Source organism: Chiloscyllium plagiosum, unplaced genomic scaffold, assembly GCF_037043375.1.
Source record: "Chiloscyllium plagiosum isolate Xiang-an unplaced genomic scaffold, Cpla_swu_hap1 HiC_scaffold_9, whole genome shotgun sequence".
NCBI lineage: Eukaryota > Metazoa > Chordata > Chondrichthyes > Orectolobiformes > Hemiscylliidae > Chiloscyllium > Chiloscyllium plagiosum.
The window spans coordinates 84,434,818-84,449,597 of NW_028270147.1; the positions used below are offsets into that span (position 1 = coordinate 84,434,818).

Genomic DNA, 14,780 nt, shown 5'->3' on the forward strand with positions numbered 1-14,780 from the left:
AAGAGAGAATAAGAGAGAGAGAGAATAAGAGAGAGAGAGAATAAGAGAGAGAGAGAGAGAATGAGAGAGAGAGAGAGAGAGAATAAGAGAGAGAATGAGAGAGAGAGAGAATAAGAGAGAGAGAGAATAAGAGAGAGAGAGAGAATGAGAGAGAGAGAATAAGAGAGAGAGAGAGAGAATAAGAGAGAGAATGAGAGAGAGAGAGAGAGAATGAGAGAGAGGGAATGAGAGAGAGAGAGAGAGAGAATATGAGAGAGAGAATGAGAGAGAGAGTGAGAGAGAGAGAGAGAATAAGAGAGAGAGAATAAGAGAGAGAGAATAAGAGAGAGAGAGAATAAGAGAGAGAGAGGGAGAATAAGAGAGAGAGAGAATAAGAGAGAGAGAGAGAGAAAAGAGAGAATAAGAGAGAGAGAGAGAAAAAAAAGAGAGAATGAGAGAGAGAGAAAAAAAGAATGAGAGAGAGAGAGAGAATAGGTGAGAGAGAATAAGAGAGAGAATAAGAGAGAGAGAGAGAATAAGAGAGAGAGAATAAGAGAGAGAGATTAAGAGTGAGAGAGAGAGAGAGAATGAGAGAGAATGAGAGAGACTGAGAGAGACTGAGAGAGACTGAGAGAGAATAAGAGAGAGAGAGAATAAGAGAGAGAGAGAATGAGAGAGAGAGAAAATAAGAGAGAGAGAAAATAAGAGAGAGAGAGAGAATAAGAGAGAGAGAGAATAAGAGAGAGAGAGAATAAGAGAGAGAGAGAGAGAGAATTTGAGAGAGAGAATAAGAGAGAGAGAGAGAAAATAAGAGAGAGAGAGACAGAGAGAATAAGAGAGAGAGTGAATAAGAGAGAGAGAGGGAATGAGAGAGAGAGAATGAGAGAGAGAGAGAATAAGAGAGAGAGAGAGAATGAGAGAGAGAGAGAGAGAATGTGAGAGAGAGAGAGAGAGAGAGAGAGAGAGTGAGAGAATAAGAGAGAGAGAGAGAATGAGAGAGAGAGAGAGAGAATGAGAGAGAGAGAGAATGAGAGAGAAAATGAGAGAGAGAATGAGAGAGAGAGAGAGAGAGAGAGAGAATGTATGTGTGTTGGGAGACAGTGAATGTACATACGTCTGTCGGAGGGGAGGTATGTTTATTGGGGAGGAGAGATAGATGGGTGGAGGAAGGGAGTTGGGTGGGCAGGGGCGTGTTTGTGGTTTGTGCAAGGTGGCTGCAGGTTGGATCAGCTTGCAAATGTTGTCAGTGGAGAGTTAGAGGAGTTAATCTTTTGCTACATCAGAGAAAAATGAATTTTCTTCAGGCACTGTTAATATAAAATGCATTTTTGGGGTTCCTGTGCAAAAACAGAGACAAGTATTGGTTATGGCTTTTACGCACTGAAGAACAAAGAGACCAGTAAGAGAAAAGGAATCCCCTACAGCTTGTTAATAAGTGCACATGTTGAAATATTATGCAATATGATCCAGAATTGTTCCAGGGTCATGTGGAATTAAGCTGTTATCAGCCAGAAGAATGGGGTATACAACTGGCCACATTGTCCCTTGTATAAAGAGAGAAATCTGACAGTATGTTCACAACTAATCTCTATGTTGCGATCCCCATTGGGAGGATCACCAAGCATAGATCTCATGAGGATAGAATTGGGCTTGAAATGTCCATGCTCCTGAGTTTTCCTGTGGCAAGCAATGTTTCCATTTGTTAAAATAGGAGATGAGAAACAGACATTTGAAATGGGTCATTTGATTGGAGAAGGACATTACAAATAAATTTTTCAGCTCTTCCCCTCCTCCTGAAACCCCACTCTGCCCACTCTCCTGCTCTCATTTTTTAAAATCTGGCTTTCCAAGTCTCCCTGGGTAGAGGATATTGTTTAAGATGGTAAAGTGCTCCTTGTGGTCATGTATTCATCTACAGTGTAAATCAGTGCTTTGAGATAGGAAGGCAAGAAATCAGAACAGAAGCAAGTCACGAGTTAACAGACTGACATATCCTTTCTATACTTGGCTAGGAGCTGTAATTCAACCAACAGTATCATAAACAGATCATCCTGTCAATAATTTATTGCTTGTGAAGCACTTTAAAATGTTTGAGAAATGTAATAAACTGTTAGATCAATCCAGATTTTCTTCCTTAACGAGGACAAATCAATCATGAAACAATTTTGATAGATTGATTGAGCAGTCATCATCAATTATGTCCCTCACCAATTCCAAGTCATTGTACAAATCCCAATTAAGACAAAATAAATGGGGTAAATGGGAGATGTGGACATGAACCTAGACAGTTGTTAGAATTTGATTGATTCAAACACGTAAAAGTTGACTGACAACAGACAAACCTAAATGAAGAAGTGTCATACAATTAGCCAGAGAGGCTATAATTTCAATTAGTAGGCCCAGGAGGATAATTTCAGCAAACCCATTACTTTATTAAGAAACATAAAATACATCTTTGGCCATATCTTACGAGATTAAAACTGATAATACAAAAAAAGACCCAATTATCACCAGTAACTTAATAAAATGGTCAATGTACTGGATAGAATTCTAGACAACCTGATTTGCGGTATCCTGAATTAAAGATACATCAACAGGCCACTAAAAGTACACCACAGAAGAATCATTGGTTTATAAGAACAGAACAGGCCGTTCCACCTCAGAACCCTCCAACCTCAAGGGATGAGTGCAGATTTCTCCAGCTTCCTCATTTCCCCTCCCCCCACCTTATCTCAGTCCCAACCCTCGGACTCAGCACCGCCTTCTTGACCTGCAATCTTCTTCCCGACCTCTCCGCTCCCACCCCCTCTCCAGCCTATCACCCTCACCTTAACCTCCTTCCACCTACTGCATTCCCAGCGCCCCTCCGCCAAGTCCCTCCTCCCTACCTTTTATCTTAGCCTGCTCAGCACACCTTCCTCATTCCTGAAGAAGGGCATATGCCCGAAATGTCAATTCTCCTGCTCCTTGGATGCTGCCTGACCTGCTGCGCTTTTGCAGCAACACATTTTTCAGCTCAGACCTCCAGCATCTGCAGTCCTCACTTTCTCAAAACTATATCTTAGCTCAATTTACCCAAGTGGAGTCTCATAATCCAATAAGACATTTATTTTCAGGTTTTGAAATACAACTAATCTTAACCTCAACAGCTTTTTGTGGGGGAGAGATCTTGCTTTCTTTGTGTGAAGAACTGAATCACCCTAAAATGCCTGTCTTGTATTTTATCATCATATGCTCTGGTTCTGGACTTGTTTTTTTTGAGTTTCATTCATACTCCCCAGCGCATATATTTCCAATCACTGTTTCTCTGTTCAGTACTTTATTCATAAGATTTCCATATCAATCATAAACTCACTTAATGATTTCCAATTTGTACACTACGAAAATCATACATCGGAGGTCTATTATCATTTTTAAAAGTTATTCATGGGATATTGGTGTAGCTGGCTCGACCAGTGTTTGTGGAATATCCCCAACTGCCAAGAGGGCAATCAAAGGTGAACACATTGCTGGCATTCTGGAGTCAGATGTCGGCCAGACCAGGTAGGTGTTTTAAAAAATTCTCAAGGTCAAGGACCAGGCTCGCAGGAAAGTAGTCTGACACAGAACAAACAGCCAAGAGGCGAGTCTGCTAGAATATAAGTGTTTTATTCCCCGCAGCGTCGCCACAACCAGGTCTCGTACTTACAACGGGTCTGGTTTATACTCACTCTACGTGTTACCGGAACTGGGAGCCGTCAGTTCTCGTAGAGCGGTTGCCAACAACCCACGCTCGGCGGTTAAACGCAACCCCGGAGCAGACTCTACCGAACTGGAGACTTTTCCAGCTGATATACTCTTTTCGAGATCTAAACATTCATGTGAACAGCAGAGCAAGGCTGAAAAACACATTCCATTCTGGTCTCGTACAGATAAGAAGATTCACACGGGAAGGTGTGTAATAAGATTCACACGGGACTAAGCGACACCTTCCATTTTCGGTTAGATTCACACATGTATTGGGACACAATTTTAACCCTTTCACCACAGTAGGGATGGCAAACTTCCCTCCCTAAAGGACATCAGTGAATCAGATGAGTTTTGACGATAATTGACACTGGTTCCATGGCTGCTATTATGCCAGCTCTTTATTCCAGACTTCTTATAAATTGAATTCAAGTTTTGCCATTTGCCACAATGGGATTCAGATCCATGTACCCAGTACATGAGCCTGGGTTCTGGATTACTAACCATGTGACATCACCACTACATGACCACTACCATTATCCTTGAACCGGTCATCTACAGGTATTTTCAATTCCTAAACCTTATCTTCCTCGGTGTGCTAATTCCAAGTATTTTGGATTTGTACTCACTACAATAGCTGGCCCATTTTTTTTTTGCACATGTCACATTATCCTAACATTTTTCTACACATAAAACCCACAAGAAACTACATTGCTCTACTCCATAGAAAAAGCCTATCAGCATTGAGGCTCTCAAACATCTAACTCCAGTAATTATTTGACATCTGTCAAACCTGAGGCTGCATGTGGACATTTTGAGCACAAGCAAGCATTTGACCAGAACTGCAATTGAATAAGGGGCCTTCAGTCACAAGATTCCTTGTGCGTAGTGTTAAATTAACAAACTGCACAGTTGAGGCTCAGTATTCAGTGCAAGTTCCAGTTTTACACAGTCTGCTTCTGAACAGTGGTTATCATTCAATGTGCTCAATGGTTTTAAAGTTTTTTTTAATGTGAGGAATTAAATTACATATTTAGCAGATTTTATTCACCTACTAATCTTAGGATCACAGAATCATACAGTACAGAAGAGGACCTTTGGCCATCAAGTCCATACGAGCAAAAATATACTACTATCCACACCAGTCCTACTTTCCTGCACTAAGCCCATAGTCTTGAATATTATGACACTTCAAGTGCTCATCCAAATATTTTTTAAAGATTGAGAGTCTTCCTACCTCAAATATCCTTCCAGGTAAGGCATTCCAGACCCCCATCATTCTCTGGGTGTAAACAAATTTCCTCAAATCCACTCTAAATCTCCTGCCTTTTACATTTTGAATTCTGTATACCACAAGTAACTTTCAAATTCTTGATATTTTCAGAGCTCAAGAATGTGAATGATCTCCATAAATTTAAAGAGAAGAAATCTTTGAGTCTCTCATCTCTTTTAATGCTTCAATTGATTGCCAGAACTGGCCTTTGCAGTTAACCTAACCTTCACCTGTTTTAGTTATGGGTTTCAGCATGTCACTTTTGTCACATAACATGGACTCTCTCACTGATATCATACTTTTAATCATGCAAGATGTACTACTGAGATACACATTGGAACAGTACACAAGGTGCACAATAAATTATAAGGCCTTTGCAAAATGTAAAAGGTAATATTCTTCTCAATGTCTAAGTTGTACACACAGAACCAAAATAGTACAGGTCAAATAGCTTTTGCAGTGGCAATACGTGCGTCATTAAAAGCAGCAAAATAAAAACAGTAAATGCTAGAAATATTCAGCGGTCTGGTAGCATCTGTGGAAGGAGAAACATGGGGTGAAGTATTTCCCTTATAGATGTGGAGTGGATGATAGTAAAAATGTAGGAAAAATAAGGAAAGAATGAGAAATTAGAATCACGATATTGACAAAATATTTTACCATATTCTCCCTCAAGCCTTCAATGGTGAAATCAGAATCTTGCTGTTCAGCAGAAACTACCTCACTCCCATGCAGTTGCCATAACTTCACTTACTGAAACAAGACTTCCAAGTGTTCTCTCATTCCCTGAGAAGTTGGACAATGTAAATCCCTGACAAAGTCAGTCAGAAAGGGTATCTTCAGCTGCAGTTCACCAAATCTTGTCCCAGCCATCATCCAACTGCTCCTTCACAACAACATTCCTGTACCCTCCACAGCCACCATCCTTTATGAGCCATCATCCATTCAAGTTGGCATCAACAATCCACCAACCTCACCACATCAACATCCCTGCTGTTGGACCAACTCACATATTACTTAAGCCCTTCAACATACTCCTTTGGAGTTCAGGGGCACTTATGACTTGCATGCTTCTTCTGAGTCACTTTGTGCAAAGGGACACATATTCACCTAATTCATGTGCACAGGTTCTATTTGTGTTCAATTAATCTGCACTTGACAGGAATCTCCAACTTCTATTTACATTGCTCTCTTAGCGCACATTCACTGACTTCAGCACTAACTTGTGTTCTGTGCTTCGACAGCCTCTGTGTGGGTTACATTGCATTTTTATCACAGAGGATGGGGCAGACAACTCGTCACAGTGGGAGCACTGATTGGTTACTATGTGTGCTGCTGCATAACACTGTGGTACATTAACATTACACCTGCAGGGTTCACAAGTAGCCTACACAGCAAGCACACTGCATGTGTTTCAGGAAATGGCCCAGTCAAAGGACAGTCAAAAAGTCAAAGGATAGCAGTTTTTAGGAGGGCAAAGCGGAACAAGGGTCAGTAAAACGTCTTGTCCAATACCACTCCAGGGGATTGGCCAGCGTCACTTAGGCACTTGGTCGCTCTAGATGCTGGGGATCCAAGTGCAACCAGTCCAAGAATTATAGATAGGTTAGTCAGGGTACTGTGGTGACATCAATCTGGGGGGAGCTGAAAATGTGTTGCTGGAAAAGCGCAGCAGGTCAGGCAGCATCCAAGGAGCAGGAGAATCGACGTTTCGGGCATGAGCCCTTCTTCAGGAATCAATTTGGGGTGAGCCAGATAGTGAAGGAGCGGTGATATATTTCCACGTCAGGATAGTGAGTGGCTAAGAGGAAAGCTTGCAGGTGGTTAGAGGTGCTTGGAGGAAACCTCACAGAATTAACATGTATCTGCTGCCCTTGTCCTTCTAGGTGGATGTGCTCAAGGATTTGCATGGTGTTGTCCAAGGAGCCTAGATGGATTTTGCAGCATATCTTGTAGATTGTACGCAATGCTCAGACTGAGCATTGGAGGTGGAGGGACTAGTTTGTCCTGGATGGTGAAAAGCTTCTTGAGTGCTGCACCCTTCCAGGCAAGTGGGCAGAATTCCATCACAGTCCGAATTCTGCCTTGTAGACAGTGGGCTGGCTTTGGAGAGCTAAAAGGAGAGTACTCACCACAGGAGTCCTAACCTCTGGCCTGCTCTTGTAGCCAATATTTTCAGTATCTTTAGCATAAACTAAACTAAAAAGGTAGAGATATGGGTTAATAAGGTAATTGAAGAATAAGACAGAGGGATGGAATTGAAGAGCAAAGGAATTATGTTAATCTGTAAGAAACCTTGGTGAGACCCTAACAGTTTTGGTTTTCCTATTACAAAAAGGATATAGAGGTATTGGTTCAAAAGAATATACCAGAAATTAGATGTATCAGCAACAATTGAATAGGCTGGGCCTCTTTTATCCAGAAAGGAGAACAAAACTGATGTATAACCTGATAGAGATAGATATTATAAAAAGGGTTTGATACCATAAGTTTAGATTTCTTCATTAATCAGGGTAGCCAAAAATAGGGACCATAGATACAACATATTCACTCATAAATGACACCTGGAGAATTTAGGGATAACCTCTCATGAATTGGGGGTAATTTATTAGCATGATTTAAGATTGCTTAAAGGGCAGTAAACAGAGAACACTAATAAACATATCACTCTTGAGTTGGCAGGCTGCAAGGAGCAATAGTTGAACCCGAGTTATTTACAGGCTATGTAAATGACTTAGATGAGAAGGCTGAGTATAATACACCCAGGTTTGCTGACAATACAAAATTTGGTGGAAAAGTAAACTGTGAGAAGGATGAAAAGAAACAAAGGGATATGTACCAGTTAAGTGACTGGGCAAGAAGGCCACAACTGGAGTATATTGCAGGAAAGTGTGAACTTTCTGCTAGCGTTTTATTAAGACCATTCCTGCAGTACTAATCCCTTTCTATTCCTTTGGGGCAATGAAGTGATTAACATTGATATATTTAAAGGGAAATTAGATGTACATGAAGGAGAATGGGACAGAAGGATGCACTGATTGAGTTAGATGAAGAGAGATACTCTCAGTTTCATACAGACTAGATACTGGTCTTTTGATGTACATTTTAGACAAATGTGTATAACATTTAAATTTGATAATCATCTTCATGTTTCTGAATCACAAACCTCCTTTCAGTGCAATTGATAATTAATGTCACGTGCAATCTTTTGATGAAGCACGATTTGCAATAATTAGATCAAGACATATAAACAGCATTCAGATCCTGCTTAAATTCATACATTCGGTGCTTACTTTTATATAACGCCTACATAAGCATTCATAATGCAAACAGCTGATGTAAACTTGTCACACTGTAATTACATCTTCCTGTGTTGCAGTGCTTCCACTGATGGGAGAGAGTAACTACAGCATGACAGAATTACATGGAGAATTTTCACTATTAATGCCCTCAATACTGCAGTAGTGATGACGCAAAACTGTCAACCTTAGGTATGATTATTTCTCTGACAGGTGAGAGTCTCACAGACACAGCTGAAGATATGGCAGAGTGTAATATTTAAGTTCCTTTGCACTAATTAGAAATCACTAAACTGATGAGAACTTGACCCTTTACTCTGGATTATCAGTCTTAACACCTCCCTGAAAAATGTTAATCTTTGTTAAAGAATAGTAATTAGAATAGGATACCAAGTCCTAGGGTAGTATTATTACTGAAGAAATTGTCAAGAGAATTTGTATTACTGTATGTTCCAAGGTCAATCTTTATACATTGACAGCTTTATCTATAATGGGAAATTTTGTTAAAGATTCTAATGAAACAATAACTGAAAACTCTGCATTAAAAAGTTACATTTCAATACAGATACTAAATTGACAGCAAATGTTTTGCCGTCTCTGTTAGTTTAGTAAGAAATTAAAGATGATTATTGTATTTCAGTTTCGGGTTTGCAATTTGAGACTGCTTTGACAAGATTGTCTGTTTGATGACATCACGGTAACTGGATGCCTGGAGATTCCCTTAAGTTGGTGTCAGATTCAAACTAATGTTGGGAAAGAAAGTCAAAGGCATAGAGATTGCTTGATTTTTGTCAGGCAACTTTGATTCAGATCATCAGGGAGTGCTATCATTTTGCCAATGCTATGGTGAACAGGAGAATTTATCAAGGAAATGTTCACAGGAAACATGCAGAATGATAATACATTCACAGAATGTTAAAAACACTGAATGTGCTGACATCCAATTCAGAAGCAATGTATACAGATATGAAATGCATGTTATAGGGACTCCAAACAGTTAATAATTATTGAGAAGATGATTTATCATGATCACTGCTAAAGTTTTTGTTTTACCTATCACTCGGATATGTAAAACATATGTGGGACCCATGCATTGAGACAGAGGCAGAGGGAGAGCAGCAGTCAGCATCTTAGACAGTGATCTGTGAAACTTCACAGAGTAAGTTGCAGAAGATTGTTTCTGCTGCGAGATGAATAGGCAACAAGAGGATCCAGACAAGAGTCATACCTGAAGAACCAAGGGAGAAGGAAAGCACTTTTACTGAGTACTATTATGCCAAGGAATGATTTACTACAAGTGACTATTGGAGTACAGACGAGACCACTTTTTAACGAGAATGGTACAAATACATGAAAAGGTCTAATTTGAGAAAATTGACCCAAACAAAGTTACAAGAGAATCAGTACAACACAGACAAGGTGGGGAAGTGAATTCCTTCTGTTCTCTAATATCTGTTGTTCTATGTAGACCTCAGGTTTGAATCAAACTCGATTAAGACAGGGAAAGGGATACCATAATGTTTATAAACTTCAAGTGGACAAAACATTATCTGATCAAACTACCAGGAATGCTTCCAAACTTAATGAGCTGGGCTGACCTCCACACTGCTGCCTCCCCCCATCTCATCCTGGGGTTCGCCAGGATAAAAGTCCGGCTAAACAGCAGTCTAACTGAATCAGCGGTGTCCCCACACAAACCAAGATCGGGCAAGGCAGTGCTGGATATCAAATCCTGGGGGGGGGGGGGGGGGGTGCGGGGAAGCAGGCTCTTCACTCCAGTGAAAAGCAAAAGATATGAAAGTGTTGGAGATTAGTTAGATGTGGAAAGCCCTGCCTGGCGAATGCCTGATACTTTGGTATCCCACTGCACTGCGTGTTCGGCAACTGTTGTCCAGCTTTATTCCGTAGTTCATTGGGAACCTTTCATCTGTCAAACACACACACACACAACCACAATTAGACCACGGGATAGCCACTGACTGGTTTCCCTTCCCACACTTTATTTTCTGGAAGAAATCTAGGTTATTGTACAACACCCATGCAGAGACAGCTGCATTGAGTATTGACAGCGGGAGCTGGGATATTTGTATACAGTAACATGAAGGCGGGGGCGGGCTTGAACGGACTAAATCCGCCCCTACACTCGTGTGTAACACCGGATTTGGGGGGAGGGTAGGTGATAAAGCAGGACAGCACAGCCTCACTGCTAGATCCAGGCAAGAAAGTACTATATTCCATTGTATGACTACAGATAAAACTGGGACATCACTTAAAGCGGAGAGCTTCCTGATAACCTGAGAGCGGAGGCAGTTCCCCCACTAGGGGGGCTCTGGTGTTGTGTGATCGGTCAGTCTCCTGGCTGCTCGCTGCCCTGTGTACTGAGATTGCACGCCGTCCGCTCGCAGGTTAGGAAGTCACTCACCTTCAGAGTCCGCCAGGACACCCAGGCACTGTTTGACTGGATGGCGAATACTCTGCCGCTGCCCTATATGGGGATGGGCTGGCGGGGGGCGGGTGAAGTCTGATCTGCCCAATACTACGAGCTCTGTACTGCACACACACATTGCCGAGTGGAAAGCTCTTGGTGCGTTTCAAAGAGTCGCATTGACAGACTGCCTGCCCCATTGCCAAGGGACTGACCAGTATCAGGCGCTGCTTGTGTTTCCCGCTTTCCTGCACTGAATGAAACAACAACAAAAAAGATAGAAGCAGGACGCGAACCAAACACATATGGGGATAACTGCTCCCAATCTTGGATTACCACCCTGGGAACAAGTTGCCGTCCTATTGTGAATACAGGCTGCACGATTTCCCCCCAGTCCTAGAGATTCCGGGAAAGCCAATGTTTACAAATCGGGGACGAATGTAAATAAATCTCGAACAGGTTCAACGAGTACGCAGGTCCCAAAACGAGACACGGAGCAAGGTTCAGTCAGAAACCTTAAAACAAAAACATAAAGTGCTGGAGAAACTCGGCAGGTCCATGAAGAGGGGGAAAACGTGGAGCTAACGTTTCAGAACTGGACTCAAAACGTCAACTCTGTTCTTCATTTTATTTCAGTCAAAAACACCTTATCGAGCAGCAGCGCCAGATTATTATAACTGAAGTATAGATGTTGACTTTAATCGTAACTCTTCACTCCCCTACCAAGCATGTTCATTGACAAAATACTGTCTTAACTGCGGGCGACAGTGAATGAGTGAATGAACCAAGCTAATCCACTGTCGGCTGGATTGGAATAAATGACCAGCCGGACTTGTTACTTAACGCCTATAAGCCCCTCCGTTTTATTACTTCAACAATAAGATTTCTAGGAAACGCCAGGCATCACGTCGCATATTCAAATGCAAGTACAGGCAGGCACACACACATAATACCCCTGGATACTAAACATCCTCCAACTCTCAACTGATGAGCTCTGTCAACATCATTAGGAGTTCACTAGCTCTCACACACGCTACACAGTAACACATCAGCGCTGGCTTCCAAACTCCAGACCAGACCATCGCGCAGTTTCAATTGGATGTCGCTCATTTGTCCTGAGAGGGGAATACATCAAAGCTGGTTTGCTGCTAGGGAGGTTTTACCACGTTATAAATAACCCCAATCGCCTTCTCCAAACGTTCCATAAGGGTGAAAAAAAACAAGCTGCTCCAAGGAAATCTCACAATGTGTGAAGTTTACTATAAAATCAGTTTATTTTAATGCTACGGTGTCATAGCACGTTTGGATTCCTCGTCAGCGTCCATGGGGAAAATTTCCACTATCCTCCCAAAAGAGTGACAACCCTCGGGACAAAATGTACCCTTGCAGGAAGTGCAGGGAAAAGATGTGCAGACAACAGTGCGGGGATAAGTGGTGGAAAATAGGAAGTATATTTGTGTGAGATCTTGGAGGGGCTGAGCGCACTGCGCCCCCATCCCCCCCAGCACTGTAATCTTTTCAATTCAAAAATATACTTTATTAATATATATATAGTATTTAAGGCAGTTCGGTTCTGTACAGTAGCATGTGAAAAAACAAACATTGGAGTTTAACTCTATCCAACAAACAAATCTAAGGCATTCCCCGTGCTCTGAGCTCAGACGTTCAGCAGAATTCAAGATTACACCGTCTTGCTTCCCCCCCCAACTTCACTGAAACACAAAGGACTGGTTCCCCCCATGTCCAAGTGTGCATTACAGACACCGGTAAGAGCTGACAGTATTGGGAGCTGCGCGCTGGTGCGGAAGCACTTGTGTACAAGTAAAGGTTTGGGGGGGGGGGGGGTCTGTGGGTTGATGCCAGAGGTGATTAGAATGAATTAAATCCGCCCCTGATTTGGCCGGAACAACGGAGGGGCGGCGCTAACGCAATGCAACAAAGTACAGTCCCCTGTGACTAAATCCAGTGGAGCGACACCTCTCCCTCTCTCCTCCACTCCCTCCCATTATATTTAGTTCACAGCAAGGAGATGTTGTGGAGCTCCGCTACTTTCCGTTAAGCCGGTTTTAAGGGCAATCAGTCTCACGCAGTGGTTTGTATCCGTCCCATTCCGGGAATACAGTATTCGGGAATGAATAAGGCTCTTGTGCTAACGCAGAAACAAAACGAGACGTGCCGACACCCGGGAGCACAAACTGCCCACACCAATTCACTTTTTAATACCATGTAAACAAAGCGGCCAATCCACCCTCCCCCCCCCCCATAACCTGAGAATATTTCATACAGGTGCCTCTGAGCCAAAGCTGAATAAAACTACCCAGGCAGCTCCTCACACGTTTTCCCTCCTCGTACCTGCTAACGCGCTTTAAATCGTTTGTTTGAAAGTGGTGCAAATATCAGCGGAAATCCCACTGAGCCGGGAGCTGAGGGAAAATATGAATCCAGAATTCAGCCACACCGTCTTTCACATCCTCTGCTCACACTTCGTCTTCCCCAGACCAGACACAACTCCATCAACGCAACTTGGGAGCACTGGGGCCATTCAAGGTGTTTGTTTTTTTTTCAAAAAAAAAAGCAAAATAAAAACGGATCTGTTTCGAGCAAGTCAAACTCACCAGAGAGCGATTCTGTCCTTTGGGTAGTCCAGTCTCTCGATGCAACCCAAGTAGTGGGGCAGTGTGTGCGCCGCGTTCCGGGCAATGATGGCCAGCAAGACCTTCGGCCTCTGCAAGGCCGACTCCTCCCGCTCGATCTCCTCTGGAAAATGAGCCCCATCGCCTGCAATCGTGCCCGCTAAGACCAGCAGGCAGAGGAGAGACATGGGGAGATGTGTGCACGCAGCCATGTTGTAGTAGGTGCTCTTAAAGCGAGGCTTCCTATCCTGTCTTGACTAGCACTGAGCTACCGCTGGCTCCCTCCCCTCTCTCTCTCTCTCTCTCCTCTGACTTTTATCGCCCTGTGATCTGCATGCACTCTAAAGGCATCCAATAGTCAAACCTGCCACCGGCAGACCAACACGGCACTAATCTGTTGCCTGTATTTAAATACCTGCAAAACTCACTCGCAATTAAAGGGGGAATCACAGAAGCAGAACGACTTAGCAATATTTTGCTTTTATCACAACAAATCTAACACCTAGGTGACTTTGTTTATTCACTGCCTTCAAGTGCCGGTCAGTTTTGAGGCGCCGATTTTTTGCAACTCTTTAAACTTGTCAAATGCGTTTAGATTGAACGAAGATTTTGCGAAGCGAATCCAGTCAGCGAGTGAGTGAAGGGAGGGGATCAGAAATTCCCTCTGAGACTAATGAAGTTTGTGTTGCTGCTCGTGTTCTGAAACACTACAGCACCCCGCCCCAAAGTATGTCATAATTTAATCTGCATAGTATGATGTGTGTTTTATTAAAAGAAAATAACAAATTCACCTCCGGGAACTGAAACTTACTGCTATAAATCACCTCACCCCTCTTGTACACCTACTATCCTTCAATAGGTAGTGTCAATGTTAGTCAGTTACTCAGATTGCATCACTGTGGAGCTGGAAATCACAGGTCATCAAATACATGAGTGCACCAAACTTCACGGTTCCCTTGCATTGGTAACTACTTTTTAAAAGAGAGATTAAGGGGGTGGGAGAAGGGCTTTACTGAGTAATTGCAGTTCAGAAAGATCCAACATTAGATTCCTGGGATGTGCTGTATCATCAGAGTGGCAATCACACAGGTTCACATTGAATACATGGTGTAGAAACAACTAGTCCAAACGGGGGTTTATGCTGTTCACACCCTTCTTCATCTCTAAATTAATCATTGTAACCAGGTATTCAGTTCGCTGTCAAGTTTCTTTAGCTTCCCTATAATTGTATCTACACTATTCACTCTGATATTGAGTTCCACCTTTTGTTCATTTCACATTAAGCCCTTTTTGGATTAAAAAAGTTTTTCAAATTCCCTACTAGTTACCTTGTGACCAATGTATATTGATGTCTTCTCAATGTTATGATCCTCTCCACAACAGAAACCCCTCCCTGCAGCCACTCATAAAACCATATATAATTTTTGACATCTATCTGGTCACTT

The 14,780-nt window shown here is 42.4% G+C and overlaps 1 protein-coding gene across 1 annotated transcript in view; it reads right to left on the minus strand.

Annotated features, from left to right (window-relative positions):
- Positions 1-14,166, minus strand: part of LOC122554608 (procollagen galactosyltransferase 2-like) — a 181,985-nt gene extending 167,819 nt beyond the window's left edge. Inside the window, exon 1 of the mRNA XM_043699912.2 lies at positions 13,318-14,166. Coding sequence (XP_043555847.1) covers positions 13,318-13,547 — 230 coding nt within the window. The 5' untranslated portion in view covers positions 13,548-14,166. The remainder of the gene's footprint in view (positions 1-13,317) is intronic.
- Positions 14,167-14,780: the final 614 nt, after the last annotated feature.